Here is a 25,485-nt window from a genome sequence, read left to right on the forward strand (position 1 = left end):
CTGTAGTGTTATGGTAACTATCAAAAGCTAATGGCCGGTTCAACGGGGTGTTTTGAGCAGTGGTGGACATATTCCTGTCTAACGGAATCATTACTCGAAAGGAGTCAGATAGGTAAGGGCTTTTTAATGATTGACTTTTGAATGTTGAGTTGCGTTATGTCGCTCACCGCATACCGGCAAAAGGGCTTGGATTCAGACCGCGGACGCGAAGGGGACTTCGCCTAATTCCAACAAAGCTTCAGAGGAAGGGCTAAAATAGCGCAAGCTACAGCCATTTGAACCTGCTTACACTATTCAAGTCTTAATACATCTCTACAATTTTTATCCCTCCACTGATGCCCTATACCACCAATCTGACATTTGCTTGATGCCTCACGATATATGCTGTCAATATTACCCTTATTTTACTAAAATTATACAACACATTACTTTTTACCCCAGTTACATTCAATACCTCCTCAATATTTATTCTATCTACCCATCTATCTTCGCCATTCTTCTGTAGCACCACTTTTCAAAAGTCACTGTTTACTTCAAGCCTGAACTCTCTCAAGTCCAAATTTAATTTCCGTACAGGGTTCCACTCCAGAAAAAAATCTTGAGAAAGATTTTATAAGGTTTACAGTTAAATTTGATGTCAAACAAATGCCTCTCGTCTAGAAATGCTTTCCTTACTATTGTAAGTCCTCTACTTCAGGTATCATCAATTACTTTGTTGTCCGAGCAGCAGAACTCATCTACTAGTTATAGTGCCTCGTAATTCTACCACCATTGACTGCTTTAATTCAACTATATTACATAGCCCTTGTTTTAATTTTGTTGATGTTCATCTCGTAATATACTACAGGACATAAAAATGCTACACCACGAAGATATGGTGGTACAGACGCGAAATTTAACCGACAGGAAGAAGGTGCTGTGATATGCCGGTTGCGACACCTACAACGTGCTGACATGAGGAAAGTTTCCAACCGATTTCTCATACACAAACAACAGTTGACCGGCGTTGTCTACTGAAACGTTGTTGTGATGCCTCGTGTAAGGAAGAGAAATGCGTCCCATCACGTTTCCAACTTTGATAAAGGTCGGATTGTAGCCTAACGCGCTTGTGGTTTATGGTATCGCGACATTGCTGCTCGCGTTGGTCGAGATCCAATGACTGTTAGCAGAATATGGAATCGATGGGTACAGGAGGATAATACGGAACGCCGTGCTGGATTCCAACGGCCTCGTATCACTAACAGTCGAAATGACAGGCGTCTTATACCCCATGGATGTAACGAATCGTGCAGTCACGTCTCGATCCCTGAGACAACAAATGGGGACGTTTGCAGGACAACAACCATCTGCACGAACAGTTCAACGACGTTTGCAGCTGCATGGACTATCAGCTCGGAGACCATGACTGCGGTTACCATTGACGCTGCATTACAGACAGGAGCGCCTGCGATGGTGTACTCAACGACGAACCTGGGTACACGAATGGCAAAACGTAATTTTTTCGGATGAATACAGGTTCTGTTTACAGCATCATGATGGTCGCTTCTGTGTTTGGCGACAGCGCGGTGAACGCACATTGGAATCGTGTATTCGTCATCGCCATACTGACATATTTCCCAGCGTGATGGTAGGGGGTGTCATTGGTTACACGTCTCGGTCACCTCTTGTTCGCATTGGCGGCACTTCAAACAGTGGCGTTATATTTCAGATGTGTTACGACCCGTGGCTCCACCCTTCATTCGATCCCTGCGAAACCCTACATTTCAGCAGGATAATGCACTACCGCATGTTGCAGGTCCTGTACGGGCCTTTCTAGATACAGAAAATGTTCGACTGCTGCCCTGGCAAGCACGTTCTCCAGATCTCTCACCAACTGAAAACGTCTGGTCAATGGTGTCCGAGCAACTGGCTCGTCACAATACGCCAGTCGCTACTCTCGATGAACTGTGGTATAGTGTTGAAGCTGCATGGGCAGCTGTACCTGTACAAGTCATCGAAGCTCTGCTTGACTGAATGCCCAGGCGTATCAAGGCAGTTATTACAGCCAGAGGTGGTTGTTCTGGGTACTGATTTCTCAGGATCTATGCACTCAAATTGCGTGAAAATGTAATCACATGTGATTTCTAGTATAATATATTTGTCCAATGAATACCCGTTTATAATCTGCATTTCTTCTTGGTGTAGTATATTTTAATGGCCAGTAGTGTATAACTTGCACATTAAGTGCAGAAGATCCCAAATTGCATTTCGTACTGTTGAACAGAGTGTGGGAAATAGTATTCAAATTGCATTTCGTACTGTTGAACAGTGTGGGAAACAGTATTCAAAGTTTATGAAGCTGGTATACAATTCCCGGATTTTAGTTTTCTGACAAGTACCATACAGCACGCTATGAGTGTGATTTAGTGTCTTCTGAGGAAGCAAGTAAAGTGCTGTTATTTACCACGTCTTCTTTCTATGAAGTACATTGCCACATAGGGTAGGACTATAACCATTATTGTATGTAATTTCTCTAATTACATTCATTTCAATTTCGGAATATGATTTCATTTGTACCCATTGATGTACTGTTTTAAAATTTACAATCTTCGACTTTGGGTATTTCAGTATGCTTGTGTTGTCGTTATGTGTAGTTGTGTTGTTTGGTTGTAGAAGGTCACAAACGTCTGTTAAAAAAACTTTCATACAGCCATGAAATATTTTTATGTGGACTATCTGTTTAGCCTTTTAAGTTTTCGGAAGATGGTGCACAATGTCATTTCACAGTGATATGATTGCAGATAATCAATACTTTGTATGTGGTTTCAAATTTCAATAAATCAAGTCAGGTTAAAAATCTGCTGATGTGTTTTGGTTTTAATCATAGTTGCTGTTTCAGGTCTACACTGTCACTCGTGCATATATAATTATATAAACCGTTTGCTAACTGTGATTCAAAAGCCAATTATAAATATTTTAAAGAAATTATGCACCTTGACTTTCGTACCATGGCGATTTCAAATTGTCTCTCATTTTGTTTTTGTTGAGGCTGTGCGATTTCTTGTATTACAGAGCTTGTGTCTCATAACTACTGTTACTAGTACAATGACATAATATAAAGCAGTGCTTACGAACAGTACCAGTTTACCGTATTTAATAACAAATGGGTTAACAGTATCATATCGATGGAAGCACATGTGATAGGCAAAAATTGTTGAGCCTGATGCGATACCTACAGTAACAGGAACTTATGTCTTGGTGGAGTGTTAAATGTAATGTCTCTACATCAAACAGTGATTAACGCCATGTCAGAGGACAGCATGGGCCCACTTTCGCCCCTACCTCATTACTACCCTGATATGCTGTCCAATTGTTTCTTCAGCTACGTCCATCTTGCTCGCCCTAAAATCTTATTCAGCATCTGAAGTTTATACAATATGTGGTGATTTCTTTTCGTAATACGATATTGAATCAGGTCATCTGGTATAGTGTAAGTCACATTCAACATTGTGAACACCAGCATCTGCCTGCCACCATGTTGTAATAAGAACCAACATCTGATCTTAAAATATGTCATTATTTCTATCATTGCTTTCAGTTATTTTGTTTTGTAACTGTAGTATCTTGTTAGAAAATAATCTGATCTAAACTAAAAACTGATATTACAGATGCTGACTAGATGCTCACTTCACTCTACACATTAAAAAAGAAAAAAAAGGCATTTAAGGCACTAGCACACTTTTATTACGTATGAAAAGCTTAACAGTTACTAAAATGTCTAGAAGTGATTCCTCTGCGGCCACAGTTTAGTAGTTTTCGAATAGGGAACTTCTTTCAGCTCAACACACTTTACCTGACAAGTTACCAAGACTTCAAACAATAACACTTTACTTAGTTTGTTTATTGTAGCCACAATGCTTGATATCAAAATTATGTGATGTCATATAAGATATTAATACTATATTCAAGTGTTCAGAATAGATTTTACACAGTTCAAGTGTCACTATGCCTTAAGTAAATCATTTTGAGTCATGAATGTCTTGTTTCCAGGCTGACTAGCAAGAATGTGCCTAGGCAGTGCACCATAATCACAGTTTTTATGTGACATTATCGTACCATAACAGTTGAACAGTCTACTGTTCATACCTTTCACACTCTCTCATTGTACCTGACGATTTAAAATTTGTTGTTTGCAGCAGATTTCGTTTTGGTTTCACACAGTATTAGGCATCACATAATGTCTTCCTTTCATGCCTCAGTTTAAACAGTGAACAGCATATGAGGAAGATCACTGAGAAAGTTGTCAAAAACCTGTCTAAAGACAATCTACTTCAGTTGGAAATGCAGGAACTTCCAAACCTGTATCTTAGACTGCAAACACACGATCATCTTAGTTTCAGGTTAGGTGTTATTTGTTGATGTGAGGAGTGAGCTTCACACTGGTATCATTGTTCTTTTATTCCTTGCTTTTGCTATGAAAAACCATGCAATGATGTCAAAAAACAGTGAATTTAGAAATGAATGTGTAGTTATGTCATCAAGTATGAGCCTGTGTAAATTCATAATGCAGCTATACAATGATCTAGTTTAATTTTGCTATAGTTTTTTTAAAAGTATCACTTATTAGTGAGTATTTATCTCCTTCAATTACAGAATTAATGTTCTCAAGTAACTGTTGCATTTTCCACTTACTAGACAAGAGAACCAACCCTATATATTGCTAGGATTGTCATGGTCACTGAGATGCACTGAGTCTTACACTCTTACTATAAAGTTTATATTGCTGCACCACTGTTTTGTTTTCTGAGATGACTTAAAGAACATGTATACCAAACTCATCACAGCATGTTATTGGTGGAAAATTCCTTGTAAGGTCTGTGATTACCAAAAACAAATAATGAAACAAGTTTTTGCTATCTAGTGAATATAATTTACTTAAAAATTCACACACACAGGAAAATGGAACAATAAACAATTTACTGGCCAAAGTAACCTATTTACTGTTCAGGAAAATACACTGACACACTCGTACCCTCTGGCTACTGGTGATACATAATATACATTTAGGAAAATCGTATGTACAGTCCTTATTTACAACAAATTTGTACAGATATATTTATATACACATTGATTATGAGTCTTACATCACAGACAACAGCAGAAGTTACGACAACAACACTGACTGTTTACAATATTTAAATTGCTTCATCTTAATAAGTAGAACATCAAGTGAATAACAACACATTACATTAAGTGAACAAACGACATTACACAAGAAATAGAGATGCTACAAGGTACGTTTCTGAGCAGTTCAACTCCAATTGTCTAAGCACAAATGTGCAACAAATTTTCTTTTTTCCAAATTTAATGATCAGTATAACAATTCAACCATAAAAGTTACATTTTGTTATTCCAAACCAGAGGAGATCTTGCCTTGCTCAGATTAAGCACCTCATAGCTGTGGCAAATTTGGGGAAAAGTTTGAAATGTATTCCACTGTAACATGGGGAAAAGTTTGAAATGTATTCCACTGTAACATGCAATTCCACTGTAACATGCTTATAACTATTAAAACATTGAGTGAAAGGACGACACGGTGTGATTCAAAAACACTTTGGAGATCCACTCATCATATACAAATGGTACTGCTCACTGTTAGTTTTGTATACAAAGGTGAAAAAAGTGTCTGTCAAAAAATTTCCTGAAGCCCTGATATGACAGATGGTCCGCTTAGTGACAATGTGATGATGACTGAATGACTTTCGAGATGATAGTGACGGTGATGACGAGGTGATGACAGCGATACGGTGCTGTTCTGGTCCCTCAGCAGGATACAGGCCTGCTGTCCACCGGCGTCGCCTTGTCGAGGTGTACTGGCGCCTGCAGAACAGAAGAGAATGGCGTGGTCAGGCACACAGTAAAGTATCAGAACCATCACAGTGGGCAAGTTGGAACATTTAAACAGCACTGAGCTGACAGAATCTAATGACACAGTCGCCGTTCCCTTGTCCTGTTATTTAGGTGGGGGAAACAATGGACTGCAATTCTAAACCAGTAGCATAAGTACGCTAGTTTATTCATTTTCCATGCATACCAACAATGAGGCCTTTCGAGGCAGTTACAAACAGATGAATTAGTACTATAGTTAACTTATCAGTCATTCCCTGTAACAAAAAAAACAGTCACAATTCGCTTTGCTGGCGCTCAGCCACCTTCAGGCTCTTACCAAGGCATTTATATTAAATTTAATATTGGCTAGCTAAGATTCACATTGTTTCAAGCAGCAATGCTTTCATTTACATTGCTATTTAGTAACATGCATGCAGTGTGTAATACTTGGGTGAAAGACACACAACATGGAAGCTAACATGCTTAGTTACGAATTATTTAGAAAGAAGAGTGGAGAAGTCATATCTGGGTTTGAGTCTGGACTTGTAAAATTCTGTCACATATTCAGAAACTACTGTCCAAAATAGTACAAAAATTTCATTTCATGCATTGTTCCCAGATGTGATATTACGCAAGAAACATTTTTTATTAGTCATACATGAAATTATACATAAAATACTTATGTAGATACCAAAAGGCGTTTGTTTGCTGCCAAAATGCATTGTACCAAATTTACTCACATACAAAATGGGGTTACAATAAGGAAACATTGTCACAGGGTGCCAAGAAGAATCATTGTAAGATCAGTCTTCCTGTATGCATTAGAAACACTGCATCGTGCGCATTAGAAATCTTCAAAAGCTGAAACTGGAGGCAAGAAGAAAGACATCAGAACCTGAAAGTAGTATGTCAGGGATTTTAGGAGTGATGATGTGGATGAAGACCTGTGCAGCAATGCGTGAAGGGTATCCATACCTCTAGGAGAAGATATCAAGAGTTGGGGGGTAAACGAGAAGTTGAACTCACACCTTTACTCGACGCCCATAGCAGTGAGGAAAGATGTAATGGTCATATGAAGAGAATGATGGTTATCTGGACAAGTATGATACTATGTGGTTGGAGTGTGGGAATGAAATGGACTATAGAGACACCTATAATCATAGAGAATGTTAGCGGATTTAGTCAAAGCTAGGCATCAAGCTGCAAGTATAGGACAGTGATCCTTGCGTAGAAAGGTGTTTGTCTAATCATGATGTTGTTAAGTTCGTTGATCGGAAGTTCGGTTATGGTTTGTGTGAAGTTTTCGAGTTCGGTGCAGAGCTGCTCCGTAGTGAGGGAAATTTATGAATGGGTAAAAGTTTGGCGGATGTTTTGAATGGCTGGCTTGTTGTTACTCGGTGAGAAGCAGGCGCCAGCATGTCAGGCAGTGGAGGGAGGGCTTTCGGCAGGTAGGATAGACGCTGCTGACAGTGTGTTTGCCTACGTGACGAGCCCGCAAGGTCGCCGGCGGCCGGGCGCCTTGTTCCGTGTCGGCCGACGCAAACACCGGGCAACAAGGGGCAGGTGACTTGCTTGCGCCTACCGACACGTAGCCACGCAATCTGCACCCGGGCCGAGCACGCGCGCCCTCGCTTCTGCCATACACAACACTGTAAAAACTAACTGGTGGAGACTGTCTCCTAGCCAGAGTCTTGTTACAAACCACCACTAGACTATTGGGGCGTTCACTCATTTCCCTAAATCAGTCTGGGCGATTTCCGAAATGGTTCCTTAGGAGAGAAGGGATGTTGTCATATTACTGATATAATTATCGTCATTTACGATTCAGTGGCCCATTATAGAATAATGCTCAAGTGTGTAGGCTCCTACCAAATACGATTAACAAAGAATGTTGAACGTATACAGAGAAGGCCGTCACGAGTGGTCACAGGTTTGTTAGGCCAGAGATGTTGAAAGAACTGAATCGGCTGGCACTTGATGAAAGCGTAAACTATCCAGAGAAAGCCTACTTAGAAAGTTTCAGAAACCGTCTCTGAACAATGACTCTAGGAATATACCACAACCCGCTAAACATCGCTCCCATGAGGAAGAAGCGCTCCATACATGAATACAACGGGAGAAAGCCCTTATAACTGAAACAACAGGGCGTACCCTCTGTCAAGCGCTTCAAGTGATAGATTAGAGGGATATATGTAGACGTAGATACCTGAGCATTAGTAGCTGTGCGAAGAACTAGGCAATAAAATAAAACAAACTACGGACAATAAAAACAAAAGTATCGCTATCGGTAATATGGTATGATACGGTGGGAAAAGGTGTCCTCTAACGCTAGTTCAATGATGATCAGAATGAATGCAGAACTCATGTAGTATATAGCTGATACAGAAACACTAGTAAAAGCCTCTAAGCACGTCCGACGTTACCTGGATGACCCTATTCCAGGAAGTTTGATTGGAAGAGGAGGAGCAGATGATGAACATCGCCGGGGTCGAGATCTCACACCTCGAAACTTTTATCTGTGGGGTTACGCAGAAGACGGCGTTTTTATCCCTCCCCCCAGCCCCTCTCCCTAGCCTGACGCTCTTGGAAATCTGCGACATCGAATTGTTGAAATTGTGAGTACGATAACGAGAGACCAACTGCTTCGTGTGTCACGGAAAATGATCCAACGTTATCATATTTATTGTGAAGACATGGTGCTCGTGTGTGTGTGTGTGTGTGTGTGTGTGTGTGTGTGTGTGTATTTTGCAATGTTGTGCGTTGTCCGTGTCAATACTTTTGATCCAATATTCCAATATTATGGAGGTACAAATACAATTCTATGAATTGGTGTCGATGTCAAATATGCTATAGGATCTGGCACAGCCGGCCGTAGTGGCCGAGCGGTTCTAGGCGCTTCAGTCTGGCACCGCGCGACGGCTACGGTCGCAGGTTCTAATCCTACCTGGGGCATGGATGTGTGTTATGTCCTTAGGTTAGTTAGGTTTAAGTAGTTCTAAGTTCTGGGGGACTGATGACCTTAGAAGTTAAGTCCCATAGTGCTCAAAGCCATCTGGCACGTTCGACCAGGAAGACCATCACTTCTGTTGTTTGGGGGGCAAAATAACTGACACTGTCTAAGTTAGACTGCGCGTCGAATGCAGTCTACGAACAGCAAGAAAAACTTTCTTGATGAACACAACAACAACAAAAAAATTCATCTGGTAAGAATACAAGTGCTACTACGTTTTTCTGAAAGTAAATGTCTCGAGCGCATCCTTGTATGGAAGACAAAAGATTAACAGTACAAACCATAAGAAAGCAGAAAATTTTTAAGTGCGGTAACTTGACTAAAATAATCGACAAATGGTTCGGATGGCTCTGAGCACTATGGGACTTGACATCTGAGGTCATCAGTCACCTAGAACTTAGAACTACTGAAACCGAACTAACCTAAGGACATCACACACATCCATGCCCGAGGCAGGATTCGAACCGGCGTCGGTAGCGGTCGTGCGGTTCCAGACTGAAGCGCCTAGAACCACTCGGCCACCCCAATAATGGACACGTATTGAGTCATCGAGGACGTTATCGTTTTGGCAGTGGAGTTAACTGTAACTCGTAAAAATTGTGGAGGCTGACCAGGGTTTGAACACAGTAAGATTCAAAACAATGTGAGATACAGAACTGATGCAAAGTGTTCAAACATGTTTTCACACGACACTAGTGTGGCGAGCTGCATCAAACCATCTTCATCCAGAAGGCTACAGTAAGTGGTTTGATTCCTCCTCAGATATGATCAAACTCGAGTGGCGGACGCTCAAGAGAGGCTTTGTGCATCAGGGGTAGGTTAACTACTGAAATTTCGACAGAATACTTTCCGGGATGAGTAGGACAACATATTACTTCTTCTCAAATCTCGCGAAACGACCAGAACGAGAAAATTCGACAAATTACAGTATAGATGCTTAGAGTCAATCATATTCCCACGGGCCATTAGACAGTGGAACTGCGAAGGGGTGGGGATCAGTTAGTGGTACCAGAAGTACCCTCCGACACGCACCGTTAAGTGGCTTACGGAGTAATGACGTAGATGTATTCTTTGGATTTTGCTCTAGTTCTGTAACTACTGCGTGATTGAATAATTGCAGGCCTGTGAACGCAGTAATTGCGAAATTGTTTCGCCGGTGCCGCGTGGAGAACAGATGCGCCCCAGATGCAAGCAGAGAGCAGGCGTTCCTTCGCGCTCTTTCCAGGCCCTCCTCATTACGCGGCAGTTAAAACGCCATCACCGGCTGCGGTTGCGACAGGCGCACAGCACACGCCTGCCGACGGTCACCGGTTTCCATCTGCAGCTGAACCCTGCGGTTCCCGGCAGACACGTCGCGCGTCACTTTAACGACCCTACGAGACAGACATACAGAAGTGAGGGCCGTACCACTGTCGATAGCTGAAGCAAACACGTCACAAGGCAGCTGCGAAACTTGTCTACATCGCGCACTGAAATGAGGCATCGAAGGCAGTGCGTGAACAGTAATATTGCTGAAATATGCAGTGTATTTTCGATTCCAGCTGAAAAGAACTGGTAACAGCTGAGAGAAAGTAGTTAATAATACAGGAAAGCGTCATTATGGTTCGCCAATCCGTCGAAGACTAAAGCTCTAATAACAGATCGGAGGCAACCTTTTTTGTAGGTATTCAGGGTGGTCCATTGATAGTGTCCGGGCGAAATATCTCACGAAAGAAGCATCAAACGAGAAAACTACAAAGAACGAAATTCGTCTAGCTTGAAGGGGGAACCCGATGGCGTTATGGTTGTCCCGCTAGATGGCGCTGCCATAGGTCAAACGGATATCAACTGAGTTTTTTAAAAGGAACCCCCATTTTTTATTACATACTCGTGTAGTATGTAAAGAAATAGGCTATGAATGTTTTAGTTGAACAACTTTTTTCGCTTTGTGAATTACATATTCCTGTACTAGACGAATATGTGATAAAAAATGGGGTTCCTATTTAAAAAAGCGCAGTTGATATCCGTTTGACGTATGGATGCGCCATCTAACGGGACAACCATAGCGCCATCTGGTTTCCGCCTTCAAGCTAGACAAGTTTCGTTCTTTGGTTTAACGCTTATTTCGTGAGATGTTTGGCCCGGTCACGGTCAATGGACCACCCTGTATATACCAGGATAAAAATTCCTATTGACGACGTCAACAGTGTTTTTAGAAATTTCCCCAATCAGTCACCTTTTGTTCTATTCTTCAATTTTTAATATCCATTACCGGTTCCGAATCGTCTAGCGGTGTACGATCTCTTGCACGTTTACTGCATGTTTGCTGCGTTGTGGATGCCCTGCGTGAGTGGAAAGATGTAAAAACAAAATACGTAAGCACTGAATGTGGCGAAAATTATTGACATTATGAGATCGATCTAATTAAATTCCTTGCAGTTACTACCGACTACAACGATCGCATAATGTGAATAATTCTCGGCACATTCAGTACTTACGTGTTACGTTTTTACATCTTGTCACTCACGCTGGGCCCCAAAACGCTGCAAACTTGCAACAAATATGTACCATCTGCTGATGAATCGCTAGACGATTCGGAACCGGTAATGGAAATTCAGAATTGAATAACAGAACAAAAGGCGGCTGGTTGTAGTAATTGATGGAAACCTTAGTCATCACAGTCGCAGTGTTCCACATCCATGACGGATAGAAGTTTTAGTCAACACTGTTCTGTCCGTCTCCGCAGGTGAATGATCAGTTCGGCGAAATGCCGCCTGATTGATTCCCGGTCGTGTCGAAGATTTTCTTCGCTCGCGGACTGAGTGTTGTGCTCACCACCATTTCATCAACATCGACAAGTAAGTCGCCTCAAATAAAGAGACTTACAAGAGGCGACTGAACTCCCCGAAACGCGACTTCCGGCCAAAAGTACTATGCGCACATTCAACATTCTGTGTCAGGACGAATAGGAAAACCCTACATTGTTCCCTGCGGACAGGACCCAGTCAAGTCTAAATGTGTATAACTGCTGTCTGAGGGGGGTTGTACAGAAGCACTAGTGTTGTACTAATAGTAGTATTAGTAGTTACAGTAATAGTCGACATCGAAGCCATAGGGAATAGAGTATTAGATAAGAGAGCTTTGCCAGACTTGACGTCAAATAAGGCAGAAGCATCGGGTAACATTCCTTCTGAATCCTTAAAATCATCGTGGAAAGTGGCAACCAAATTACTGTTCAAGGTGGTGTGAAGATGAGAAATAACATCAGATTTTCGCAAAACTTTTATCCACGGAATACCGAAGATAGCGAAAGCAGATAAGTGTGACAAGAATCGCACGCGAGCCTTATAACTCACGTATTCAAGTTTGCTAACAGGAATAACATACAGAAGAACACAAAAGAAAGCAGGATTTGTTAGGTGACGATCAGTTTGGCTTTAGGAAATATAAAGGCAGCAGAAAAGCAGTTTTCACGCTGTGCTTGATAATGGAAGCAACTCTCTCCGTCCGAACAGACCTGTAACTCCCAACGGTACTGACCGACCGCCGTGTCGTCCTCTGCCGATAGGCTTCACTCGATGCGTATATGGAGGTATATGTGGTGAGAACGCCGCTCCCCGGCCGTTGTCAGTTTTAGTGGCCAGCGCCGCTATTTCTCAGTCAAGTAGCTCCTGAACTGGCCCCACATGGGCTGAATGAGAGCACCCACTTGCTAATAGCGCCCGGATGGCACGGACGGTGACCCGCCCAAGGGCTGTTAAAGCCCACCAGCGCTTAACTACGGTGATCCACGGGAAGAGGTGTTGTCACTGTGGCAAGGCCGTTGGCATAATGGAAGCAAGGTTAAGGAAAAAAAAGAATATCGCGACACCTTCAAAGGATGTGTCGACCTAGAGAATGCTTTCAACCACATAAAATGGCGCAAGATGATCGAAATTGTGAGAAAAATAGGAGTGAGCTAACAGGTAAAGACGCCTAATACGTAATACGCACACTAGCCAAAAAGGAACAAGATCACGAGCAAGAACAAAATTGTCGGATTAGAAAGTGTGTAGGATAGGTATGTTGTCTTTCGCCCTTGTAGTTTGATCTGTTTATCGAAGGAGCAATGACGAAAATAAAGAAAGGTTGAAGAATGGAGTTAAACTCGGAGTGAAAGGGCATAAATGATAAGATTCGCTGATGACACTGATGTCTCCGGTGAAGCTGAAGTAGAATGTGAGGACGAAATACATGTGTAGGATTTCTGCTATCTGGGAAGGACAAAAGAAGGAAGACGTAAAACATCACATTAGCACAGGCAAATGGCCGTTCCTGGCTAAGATACATCCGTTAGTTACAAACATCGATCTCAATCAGAGGAAAGATGTATGATAAAGTGTATTTGTACCACAAAATTGTACAATAGTGAAGCATGAACTGAAGGGAAACCAAAAAACAATAGAATCGAAGCGTTTGAGACGCGGTAGTGCAGGAGGATTTTGAAAACAGGTGGAATTAAGGGGTTCTCGACCGAATCGATGGGAGGCGATGTAACGAAGAACATTGAAGAGAAGAAGGGATAGGATGGCAGTATACATGTTGAAGACTTCAGGGAATGATTTCTACGGTTAAAAAATGGTTAAAGTGGCTCTGAGCGATGGTACACATTTTTCCTCCTTACACGAGGCATCACAACAACGTTTCACCAGGCAACGCCGGTTAACTGCTGCTTGTGTATTAGAAATCGGTTGGAAACTTTCCTCATGTCAGAACGTTGTAGGTGTCGCCACCGGCGCCACCTTGTGTGAATGCTCTGAAAAGCTAATCATTTGCATATCACAGCATCTTCTTCATGTCTGTTAAATTTTGCGTATGAAGCACGTCATCTTCGTGGTGTGGGACTTTTAATGGCCAGTAGTGTATATGGCACCATGCTAATTAACTTCTGCCTATCACTTCACAGTGGTGTGCAATACTTTAGTGTATAGACAACAGCTTCATCGGTGCACAATCTTGCAGCGCTTCTCATCCCGCCTCATAATTAGCTCTGTATTCCCGTGAGATTACGTAGAGCAGTCACAGTATAACTACAGGCGAAAACGGCCTCGTGGGGTCTGAACCGGCTTTCTCCTGAATTAGAGTGCGGACTGCACTGCCCGCCGCTGCCAGCTGCCTGGGTGCCTCGAGGTGGAGTCGTGGAGCCCGCTCGCCGCTAATCTGTTTTCCCACGGCAGGGCTCGGCACGCTACGGTAAGACCCCGCAGGTTTTTACTTATCTGGCGGCCACGGAGAGGGCCGAGGAGGCCTGCTCGCAGCTGGTGTTGGCAGGGACGGGCCGGTTCCCACGATAGCGCAGCACCCGCCAACACCTGCTGCTCGCCGCGGGACGGCGCACCCTTCTGCAAGCAGCTGCCGCCGCCGCCGACGTCACAGAGCTATTCTAAACGTTCTCGCGTCGGACTGGGAGGGTGCAGTAAGCGGGTGCCGGTACAAAGCGGGATTACTGCTGCTACTACCGTCTTTGAGTGGTGAGCCTTGTGACTGGTTTGATGCGGCCCGCCAGGAATTCCTCTCCAATTCCGACATCTTCATCTCAGAGTAGCACTTGCAACCTACGTCCTAAATTATTTACTGTCTACAGTTTTTACCCTCTACAGCTTCCTCTTGAACCACGGAGCCGGCCGTGTTGGGCGAGCGGTTCTAGGTGCTACAGAACCGCGAGACCGCTACGGTCGCAGGTTCGAATCCTGCCTCGGGCATGGATGTTTGTGACATCCTTAGGTTAGTTAGGTTTAAGTAGGGGATTGATCACCTCAGATGTTAAGTGCCATAGTGCTCAGAGCCATTTGAACCTTAATCAAATGTTCGAGGTATAACAATTTGTCGTCCTTTCACAACAACGAGCTTTAAGCATTTGAAGTATGATGCTGGAGACGCCTGTTACAGAAAAATCCTTGTAAATGTTCTAGAAGGAAAAGTGTGAGGAAAGACAGCACGAGAGAGACCGCTACTGGCTTGTTGAAAAAAAGCAAGCTACACGATATCCGCGACTCATTCAATAATTACGCGGAAATGAAGAAGCTAGCTTCCAATAAAACGGAGAGCTTTGAACCAATTGATAGACTGAAGCCAAAGAGGGCAATAACGACTGGAGGTACTCATGTCAAGCATATACATGGAAGTAGGAAAGGGTCGAAACGCAAAGTAGAGGCATTCGCACAAAGTCTGCTTTAGGTTCTGCAAGTGGCAGAGAGAGAAAGGTTTCGTTAACGTTTCAAGGTATGTGCAATGTTTGATCGAAGTATGTCATTCCACTCGTTCTCAAACACTGGATGAACGCATTCCAGATGTTGTCCGCGTTATGAATTAAGCAGCCTCATGACATAGAGTTTAAAACTTTAATGCTTGACTTATTGTGTTAGATATTTTACATTAAAGGGAACAATTTAATGAGTCGATTATGACTGCGTTTAAAATTTTTAAATCGGCCAGTAATTATGTGAAATACTGAAAACCAAGCTTCTGTTCTCCTTGAGAGTCGTTGGCAACTACGATCGAGCAGTGTTTCAGCCGTTTTGTAATACAGCTATAACGCAGTTTGTCTCCCGCTCCCCTCTCTAACAGCTGGCGTTTCGGAGTAAACAAACACGCGCGCTCGGCGCTTCGCTCAGTGAACGAATCAGGGGCGGATACGGGATGGACGCCCAGGAAGGAAGGGCGGCGTCGCGACGCAGTCGGCCGCAGAGCCGGCGTCGCCCCATCCTGGCCTCTGTGTGTCCCGGCCTCTGCCCGCCGGCTTCCACGAAAAGGCCCGCAGACTGCATGGAGGGAGCCGGTCGCGGCTGCGGCAGGCCAGACCGTTGTCGTACTTTCTCAATTGCGGTCTGCCCCTCCAGCCTTTCATTTTGCGGCACTGCAGACGCTCAGAAGAACAATGGCTGGCTGGCTGCGATCTGCCGGCGGTGGTTTCTGCCTCTCCGTGCATAACGTGTATACAAGCAACAGTTTTCTCGCCGTGCTGTTCTATTCACCAAGGAGCACCATACAGGCGGTATTAGGTTTTTCCTATTTCTTTCGTTTTTCCGGCACCGTAATTAGGAGTTGTGTACATGTATACAGATACTCCGAAAACCGCCGTACGGCGGGTGGCAGCAGGTATCCTATACCACTATCAGTCATTTCCTTTTCTCGCAAATAGGATGAGGGGAAAAACGAACGCCTGCGTATGATCTCTAATTTCTCGTATCCTCGTGGCCCTTCTGAGCAGCGGCAGTAGAATCGTTTTGCAGTCAGTTTCAACTGCCGGTTTTCGAAATTTTCTCAGTAACGTTTCTCTAAAAGAAATTCGCTTTACCTCCAGGGTTTCCCATTTAACTTAAAAAAGCAGCTTAAATCACTTAATAATGGCAAGGCCTCCAGTCCAGATTGTATACCAGTCAGGTTCCTCTCAGAGTATGTTGATAAAACAGCTCCATATTTAGCAATTATATACAACCAAACGCTCACAGAAAGATCCGTACCTAAAGACTCGAAAAATTGCTCAAGTCACACCAATTCCCAAATAGGGAAGTAGGAGTAATCCGTTTAATTACAGGCCTATATCACTAACGTCGATTTGCAGTACGGTTTTAGTACATACCGCGTATTCGAACATTATGAAGTACCTCGAAGGAAACGATTTATTGACACATAGTCAGCACGGTTTCAGAAAATATCGTTCCTGTGAAACACAACTAGCTCTTTATACTCATGAGGTAATAAGTGCTATCGACAGGGGATGTCAGATTGATTCCATATTTTTAGATTTCCAGAAGGCTTTCGACACCGCTCGTCACAAGCGTCCTCTAACCAAACTGCGTGCCTACGGAGTGTCGCCTCAGTTATGCGACTGGATTCGTGATTTCCTATCAGGAAGGTCACAGATTGATGGAATGAAATCGAGTAAAACAGATTTGATATCCGACGTTCCCCAAGGAAGCGCTATAGGCCCTCTATCGTTCCTGATCTATATTAACGACATAGGAGACAATCTGAGTAGCTGTCTTAGATTGTTTGCAGATGATGCTGTCATTTACGATTTAGATAAGAGATCTGTATGGTGCGAAAAGTGGAAATTGACTCTGAATAAAGAAATGTGTTAAGTTATTCACATGAATACTAAAAGCAATCAGCTAAATTTCGATTACGCCATAAGTCACACAAATCTCAGGGCTGTAAATTAAACTAAATACTTAGGGATTACAATTACAAATAACCTAAATTGGAACGATCACATAGGTAATATTGTGGGTAGAGCAAACCAAAGACCGCGATTCATTGGCAGAACACTTATAAGGTGCAACAGGTCTACCGAAGGGACTCCTTACACTAAGCTCGTCAGCAAGGGTGCAGATAGATAGTTCGCCAGAGAGGAACGAAAGGATTTCTTCAGATAGTCACTGCAGAATATATGAGAAGCTTCAGATGCTTGTGGCAATCATTTATTTGTTACATGCCTGCTACTATTCTGGAACAGTTTTACAGAGATGAGATTCCGCCCTACAAGCCCATATCGTCCCTGAAAACTCCCAAGGAGCTCCATACGTTCTCTACAGGTTCATACCGTGAATAGTATCACGTCTGTCACTATAATTTCGCTCCTCACGATGTTTCCCCATTGAAAACAAAGATCCGCCTTACTTTAATTAAGATTTCTTCTGCTCAGTGGTGAAGATGGTGCCTGAATGAAAGCGTAACGTTTTATTTATTGGCCAGACTTGCGCATCCTTATGAAGCCTAATGGTTGGATGTTTCTTTATCACTAAATTTTCTTCTCTCAACTGCTAATATACCCTCTTACGTATGGAGTACAGAGCTGTGTTTCTACCTGAATCCTAATTTTTCTTCACGGCCCATTTATTTTTATTTAGTAAAACGGTTGTGAATCGTTATATGTTAACATTCCATCTATCCCTTCGTCTGCGCAGGTATGAGCTCTTAATTCAATGACGCTGGACATCTGAACGTGAACGAGAAACTGGACTGGAGCTGTCACACTGTGCAACCAATCTTCCCCTCTGCGTACATCGCGAGTCGTAGTGGAACAAGCTAAAGGTGTGGAGATTCACGACCTCACGTCGACCGCAGCGTCTCTTCCCCACTCTGGCAAACCGGTTACACAGCTGAGTTACCCTAGATCCCAATACAGGAGTCCAGTTCGTCACACTAAACATACGCCGAACATCTTCCGCGCATAGGCAACGGCAACGTCGGAACGTAACGTACCGATGGGTTGACATGGAATAGCCCACTTAGCACCTACTGCAATATATTTTCGCGTAATTCTCATCTGGATTTGCTGCTGTGATAGAACCTATTCGTGCTGAGCAAGAAATTAGTACGTCTTCCAGAAGGAAGAACGTCAGCAGAAGGAACGTCTTCATACGTCGGAAAATTTCATTATACTAGCGCAGCAGCAAGAAGCCAGCTTATGATATAGACGTGTGATACAAGTGAACAAATTCGTAGTGTACTATTCTCGAATGGAGGGATGTGATTATGTTTTTAGAACTTTACCACATATGGTTAAGTGCATACGGGTGGAGAATGACAAGGGGCATTTAACGGCTGTTGTAGAATGAATGTCTTGCAAATACTACTTGATACGTAAAGTTTAATAAAGAACGTGTCTCTCATCCGTAAAAGCATCGAAGCTTCTATAGCGCTGTTGAGGATTCCAATTCAAAAGAATGTTAGGGTTTAACGAGGCGTGGAGGAAAATTTCGTTAGGAACCGAGCACAGAATATGAATGCACTAGGATAACAAGGGAGTTAAAGCAGGTGTTACAATAGCAAACATGTCGGCATTCCGTTAAAAGCACGGGAATCCTACCTTTTCATAGCAGAAAGGTCATCTGATTGTTACTCCCGATGCTTTATCGGTGTATCAGTCAACGACTATTAGTGACAAAACGAACAGAACATAAAGACACAATATTCATTTTTGATTCGGAATGAGACTGTTGTTGGTAACATGCGAGCTGCATTGAGTCTTTCTGAACATATGTTTCTTCTATTACTCTTAGTTTGCCACAGCTTTCCTCCTTTCGTTACCATATGTCCACATATCAAGCTCTTATTACAATACACAACATTCAGTTTTATATTTTACACGTTTTTTTTCAGTCTGTCGTTGCGAAGTTTGTCACTCCTTACGTATCAGACTTTTCCTGTATTATTTACCAGATCTCTTTTTCATCTTTACTTCTTGCCATGTGGCACCGATGAAGTTTCAAGCGTTGCTTGCCTTTGCTAGGAAAAACAACTGCCTCCAGAAAACTGGAAAGCATCCACGTGAATCGTGACTGCGGTCACCTCCACAGTGGGAATTACCTCAAAGTCTGTGAAGGCCAGCTGCTCTTCCCGATGAAGCCATAGGACGAAATTATCGCGATTTTCAAACTTCGTCCCCAGCTGCTGGGAGAACTCTATTGAGAAATCTTTGGTGAAAAACTTTGTTACGCCTAAGAATTTCTCATAAATGTCGTTCTTCAGCCCAAAAAACCTCACTTCATTGCAGAGTGGCCAATGGGAAAACAGATGTTTTTAGATTCTGGACTGTCCGATATTTCAGATGTCAACCTTTGGTTTTGTACAAATAAAGATTTTTTTAAAACTTTTTTTATTCACTGAAATATCGTCATACTACCTTTAATCTGAAAATCGCTCGTTTCCCGTAGACCAGCCTGTATTTGTCCTTGGAACATTTGTACAATGCTGTTGGACACGTCAGATACATTACCCAGTATATTTACCCGTAAAAGCAAAAGGAAACATATGTTCGGAATGGCATTAGAGTGCTGAAGAGACTTTGGTAGATGGCCACAGTCAATTAATGGGGTACCATCCCGGCATTTGCCTGAAGCTCTTAGGAAACCACGCAACACCTAATCACGATGGCCGGCAGGGACAGAAATTTTGTCAACTCAAACAACCGCTATCGCTGCACGCCCCTTCCTCGGTAAAGAGCAACACACTGATCTGTCGTAAGATCCGCGCACACCTGCTCAATCCTATCCCAGTACTCCGTCATCAAATGGGTGAAACCTATAGGCGAATGAAGCACATTTGGTTGTTCGCAGTCGGCTACCTTGGATCGCATTACATACCGCCTACATACCTCTCATTTGTCACAATGTAACTGCCTAGCCGCTAACCGCCACTTACGGCGATCTAATCGATCGCCACTTGAATGAGTCGTCAACGTCAAATTGCGATGTGGGATGCTTCGGTAGAAAGGCTGTTCGGAATGTCTGGGAACGAACACGAGCTGCCGTGCTTGCGTGGCACCTTTTAAGGCGAGGAATTCTGCAGCGTGTATCTAAGAGCAAAGCGGCCTACATAGGCAGCGACAAGGGCTTAGCAGTTGCTGCAGCGCCGCCGTAGAGACGCCCTTCTAGGGCACCGACCTGTCTGCGAGTGGCTCACCGTGTGTTTTGTGAGCACACAAAAGGCGTTGTCAGTACTGCCGACGTGAGACACGGGGAGTGTACGGACTCCAGCACCATATGCTACAACCGACCGGCGCGTCGGTGCCAGTCGAAAGTCCAAAGCTCCGTTTCCTTCCGACAGCTTGACGGTACCAATAGAGAGCTCAGCGAAACAGTGTCTTATTTAGAGTGCAGCGTGGATGTCGCATTTTTAGTCTGCTTCCAGAGGCAACGATCGCACACTTTTTGTGGAAACAAGTCTCCGATTTATAGTGGACGAGTGATTGCTGCTGTAACTACAGAAACGATATTATATTCGATGTGTTTTACTGTTAAATGAAGCATCGTAACACAAGTGAACTGCTGATTTTAGCGGCCTAATAAAGTGCTGATACATGACACGCTAAGACTTTTTTTACGTCCTATTTGTAGTTTCTGATATTGTTGTGGCTCACCTTGCTGAATGTACCTGATAAATGAAGAAAAATGTGGAAAGGTCGACACTCAAAATCAAAAACTGTTTCTTGAAACGGCAGAGAATGAGACAATGCGATAATACTAAATACTTTTAAGATTATTATATGATGTCGTGATGATGCGCTGCGATCGAAAGGCGCGAGTAAATATGTTACTCCCTTTAAGAACAAGTTCAAAATGTTCAAATGTGTGTGAAATCTTATGGGACTTAAATGCTAAGGTTATCAGTCCCTGAACTTACACACTACCTAACCTAAATTATATTAAGGACAAACACACACACTCATGCCCGAGGGAGGACTCGAATCTCCGCCAGGACCAGCCGCACAGTCTATGACTGCTGCGCACCAGACCGCTCGGGTAATCCCGCGCGGCTAAGAAGAACAAGTGATCTGTTGGTTTTAGTGACCTAATGAAGGAGTTATACAAGAGGTGCACACAATGTACGTAATTGTCGCAGACGGTCTGCGCGACTTCATTTCCTAACTCAAGAAGTTAGAAGGAAGTGCCCGCCTAAAACTGCCGGTAACATTAACAACCTTTGATATTTCTCCAATTGCTACATTTTCTCTGTCTTCTTCCCGTTGTATACATTTTATCAAGCAAAATATAAAACAAATCAATGATAATACGCATCGGATTAACACTTTCAAGAACGGCGATGGTAGCGACGTACACTTCATATAAACGTTGCCACGGTGAAATCGAACATTCTAGCGTATTGTAATTATTGGGAAGAAAGCGTGCGAAATGTTCTTAGAGGTCTTGCAAAAACTCGGGCATTAAACCCAAAAACGGTCAAATCTATTTTCTTACATTTTGCAGTGTCATAGGCCCTGAGAGCGAAAATGAGCAGTTATTGCTGCGTGGGATTCCGAGTGACAAGAGACCTCGAAGTCAACGTGTCACGCTTCGCTGTGCCTTACATCGATTCAAATTTGAATACTTTGGTGGTGGTCTGTGCGTGGCGACATACACAGCAACTATATAAGATTCGTCAATAGTACGGGAAACTTGTTGCTAGTGAGGTATCGGTCGCTTTATTACGCTCACGTTACTGCAGCTGGGAATTCATTCGTAGCACTGACTCGGTGAGTACACGAAAAGCGCTGAGTGCTGATTGGGATTTTGCTGCGATACGCGTAAGTGATGCCAAGTAAGTACTAATTGCGTGAGGCGCGAACGAACGAACACACACACACACACACACACACACACACACACACACACACACACCAGCCTCCAGCTGAGGCCGAACTGACATTTAAGTTTAAAACACACGCCGCGCTGAGCAGCACCATACGGCAAACTTCTGCCTGCAGGCGTCTTGTACAATATTGACACAGTCAGTCACCGAATGCTCAGAAAAAAGTGGTGTACTTACGTAGGAACTAGAGGATGCAGCTACACACTGAATTACGGTTCGAAAACACACCTAGCACGTAACAGCTTTAACTATGCTCAGGGTAATTACAATTATCTCTAATGTTGCCTGCAAACAAGTTTAATTTTCGAGTAATCATCAAAAGACAGGCACTGTGAAGCGAAGGAAGAACAGAGAGACGTGGTAAGTAAGCTTTTCCACGCTAGAGATTTGGCGACAACAGCTTCACGGGGAAAGGAAACCAATAACAGACTGTCAATACACTTACTGAGCACGTTGCACAAATGACTAACACTCTATACGATGCTGGCAGGCACTCGATAGGCTATAATATCACGGGCATAATCTGAATTAAAGCAAGAAAGCTCAGCGCAGGGCAAAGAAGCGTAAGTCTGATGAGAAACGCACAATATGCGGCAGAAAAACACCTCAGTATACACGGACAAACGTCACAACTAAATGCCTCACGCCAAAGAATGTTACGAGCGTCTCCATGCAAAGACTAGGAATGACAAATATTGTATGACATGTTTACATGCGAACTATACCATATAACAAGCAGAAGACGGCGGCACAGTTACGTGGCGGCCCTGGGTGTTTTAAAGTCATACGTTAACTCGCTCCGTACGCTAACATCGGGTGGTGGAAGGATACATGTTTCCGGGTTCCAGACGTGTCGAGGATTCAATAAGGCACCTGACGGGCTGGAGACCAGGCAAAAGGATCATTCCAAACCGTCACCTGCCAGTTGACAGGGACGAGGTCAGTCGTCGATGGTATATGCTGAGGAAAGGAATCATCATGGCAAGCGGACATATAAACTATCCACGCGGACGGACTGCTGACATTGGTAAAAAGGTGGAGTAAAACAATCAGCAATACGATCACGTATGTGGCATTATGGGCAAGTCTAGCCTGTAAGCACTTATTTTGCAGCTCCAACAAGATATTTTAAAAATTATGAAGTTGCCTTCTACTTTACCGAAGAACATCACAAGCAAACAAGTTTTCTTCCGGCAACGCAAGCTTTTTCTCTGAAGTTTTGCACCCGCACAGTGACGTGCACGACAAATTTTCAAGTGTCCGGAGTCACCACAGGCGCCGTCTGCAGATGACAGTTCACATGAAAAGCCCGACAGGATAAAAGTAAAAGGCGGCTGTGGGAAAACTGAGTGACGTACAAGTTACGTGGCAGATATCTATATTTACGAGCTTAATTTCACGGCTTCCAGGTATAGATTAAAAGCGCCGATTTACAGTGTGGCTGATAAATACAGGGTTTACTGAATGACCATGGGTATTCACGTAACTTGCGCGGAAGAATATAGGTAGACACGGTTTTTGGGAACTTGGAGATGCTCAAACAGACATTGAACGCAAGGACATTTTACCTTAGATATCAATGTAGTACAGTCTGCACATTGTAACCGATCGGAATAATAAAATTACATAAGATGGTATACATACTGAAGCGGAAGTATAAACCGTAGAAATATATTACAGAATTACGTAGTGATGGGGCGCGAAGCACAATATAGAGCATTCCTGGGGTGGCACAGACGCAAAAACAGCCACGCGACTTTGGTATTCTGACGCGTTGCCTCAGCTGTCAATACATGCAGTAGCGTGAAACTGAGGGTTAAACGCAAAGTGTTTTATTGCCGCTACGTTAAGACAGAAATATACAGTGAAACTACCGGGCAATTACAGGCTACCATGTGATCGAAAGAGTTACGTATTGCACTCTCTCGCATATTTTCATAGCCTGTGTTCAAGTATGGATCAAACTGTGACGACAAGCTTTACTCGTTTAGATATTCGTTCGCTTCGGTAACTAGCAACCAAATTGTCACCTTCCGTCCCTATCTACAGCTATGGCTACATGGTATAGAGCAGTCTGTGTCAACAACCAAGATTTCTGTGGGGAGCGTGGACCTCTAGTTCAAGAAATGCTCGAAAATCAGCCTGCAAGAAACGCGAGCCACAGCCTTATCACTGTTAAGCGTTGGTGGAAAGAGCTGTCAAAAGTTTATTTTTGGAGTTATCGCGTACGAACTGTATACTGCAAGCAAGTCCGTACCGAGGAGTGTTACGGTTGAGTGGTGTCACGAAGTAAGTCGCAACGGGAGAACTACGAAGTATTACGATACAGGTTGCTGGCAACACGTACGACAGCAGTGCCAAGAATGCCATTGAGTATAGGATCACTTTGAAATATACGTGATAATTAGGATGAATCTGTTGCCGCTGCAGAAAAAAGCAGCTCTGAAAGAGTAAGAAGTTGATGGGAACAGCTGTTAAGAAGTACTGTCTGGAGTTCTCTGACAGACACTTTCTGGACACAAGACAGCAACTGTGAGTGATGCAGCAGGGCGGTTACCGGGTGTCGCGAAGGAGGGAACAGCAAAGTGCTGTGAGGCAGGTTAGCGACGACACGCTACGCATGCAGATGCAGGTGTGAGGTGCGGAGCTAGCGGTGGTGTGGAGCCTGGTACTGACCGTGGCGGCGTGCAGCAGGTCCTGGGCGGCGCAGGTGGCGTTGACGGCGACGCCGACGTTGGCGTTGGGCGCGATGACGCCGAGCGGCTGCCTGGCGGGCGCCGGGGGCAGCGCGCCACCCCTCTGCTGCGGCTGCCTGGCGCCGTCCACCGCCGCCGCCGCCGCCGCCACCGGGTGCGTCTCCAGCGCGTACTGCAGGTCGCAGATGTAGTCGATGACGTGCTGGATCACCTCCAGCTTGGACAGCCGCCGGTTCTTCGGCATGAACGGCACCAGCTCCTTCAGCTTGGACAGGTACATCTGGATCTCCTCGTTCTCGACGTCGCGCCGCTGCCGGTGCACGCGCCCGTTCGCCACGGTGTTGAGCGGGCCCGCCGTGCCGCCACTCGCGCCCGCCGGCGCAGCCGCCGTCGCCGTGGTTACCGACTTCATCGTACTACTGTGCGTGCACTGTTGCTGCTACTACTACTACTGTCCAATCTCTCCCGCTCTCCCCAACAAACTGCGACCCCCACCGCTCGCCGCGGGTGCTTTTAAGCGCTCGGCTGCCCCCACCACCGCGGCCCGTGCCCCCGCCCTCCGGCGGTCGCCCGCGGCCAATCGCAGAGCTCACTGGGAGTGGCGTCGGGCGCCACCGGCCAGTAGCGGCGCCCGGGCCCCTACCGCCGCGGACGCACCTGCGCGCGCCGGCAGGAATGTAGTTCCATCTGTGGAGAGAACCAAAAATCAGGGTGTCGTTCGCTTCGTCGTCGCAGGGTCCCGCTACGGCGCACCTGTGCCCCTGTGCTGCCCTGCGCCACCTGGAAGTGACACCTGCA

General features: G+C 44.3%; 1 protein-coding gene across 1 annotated transcript; it reads right to left on the minus strand.

Annotated features, from left to right (window-relative positions):
* Positions 1 to 4,886: 4,886 nt before the first annotated feature.
* LOC126354723 (protein extra-macrochaetae-like) lies at positions 4,887 to 25,173 on the minus strand. The gene is made up of 2 exons (XM_050004577.1): positions 24,668 to 25,173; positions 4,887 to 5,859 (listed from the first exon to the last, which is right to left on the minus strand). The coding sequence occupies exons 1-2, from the start codon at positions 25,097 to 25,099 to the stop codon at positions 5,803 to 5,805; spliced, it is 489 nt and encodes a 162-aa protein (XP_049860534.1). The 5' UTR covers positions 25,100 to 25,173; the 3' UTR covers positions 4,887 to 5,802.
* Positions 25,174 to 25,485: the final 312 nt, after the last annotated feature.

Source organism: Schistocerca gregaria, chromosome 3 (assembly GCF_023897955.1).
Source record: "Schistocerca gregaria isolate iqSchGreg1 chromosome 3, iqSchGreg1.2, whole genome shotgun sequence".
Lineage (NCBI taxonomy): Eukaryota > Metazoa > Arthropoda > Insecta > Orthoptera > Acrididae > Schistocerca > Schistocerca gregaria.

Coding starts and splice junctions, on each gene's coding strand:
- LOC126354723 (XM_050004577.1), bottom strand. CDS start 25,099: ATGAAGTCGGTAACCACGGCGACGGCGGCTGCGCCGGCGGGCGCGAGT. Junction 5,860..24,667: donor ACCTGCTGCACGCCGCCACG/GTCAGTACCAGG, acceptor TCTGTTCTGCAG/GCGCCAGTACACCTCGACAA.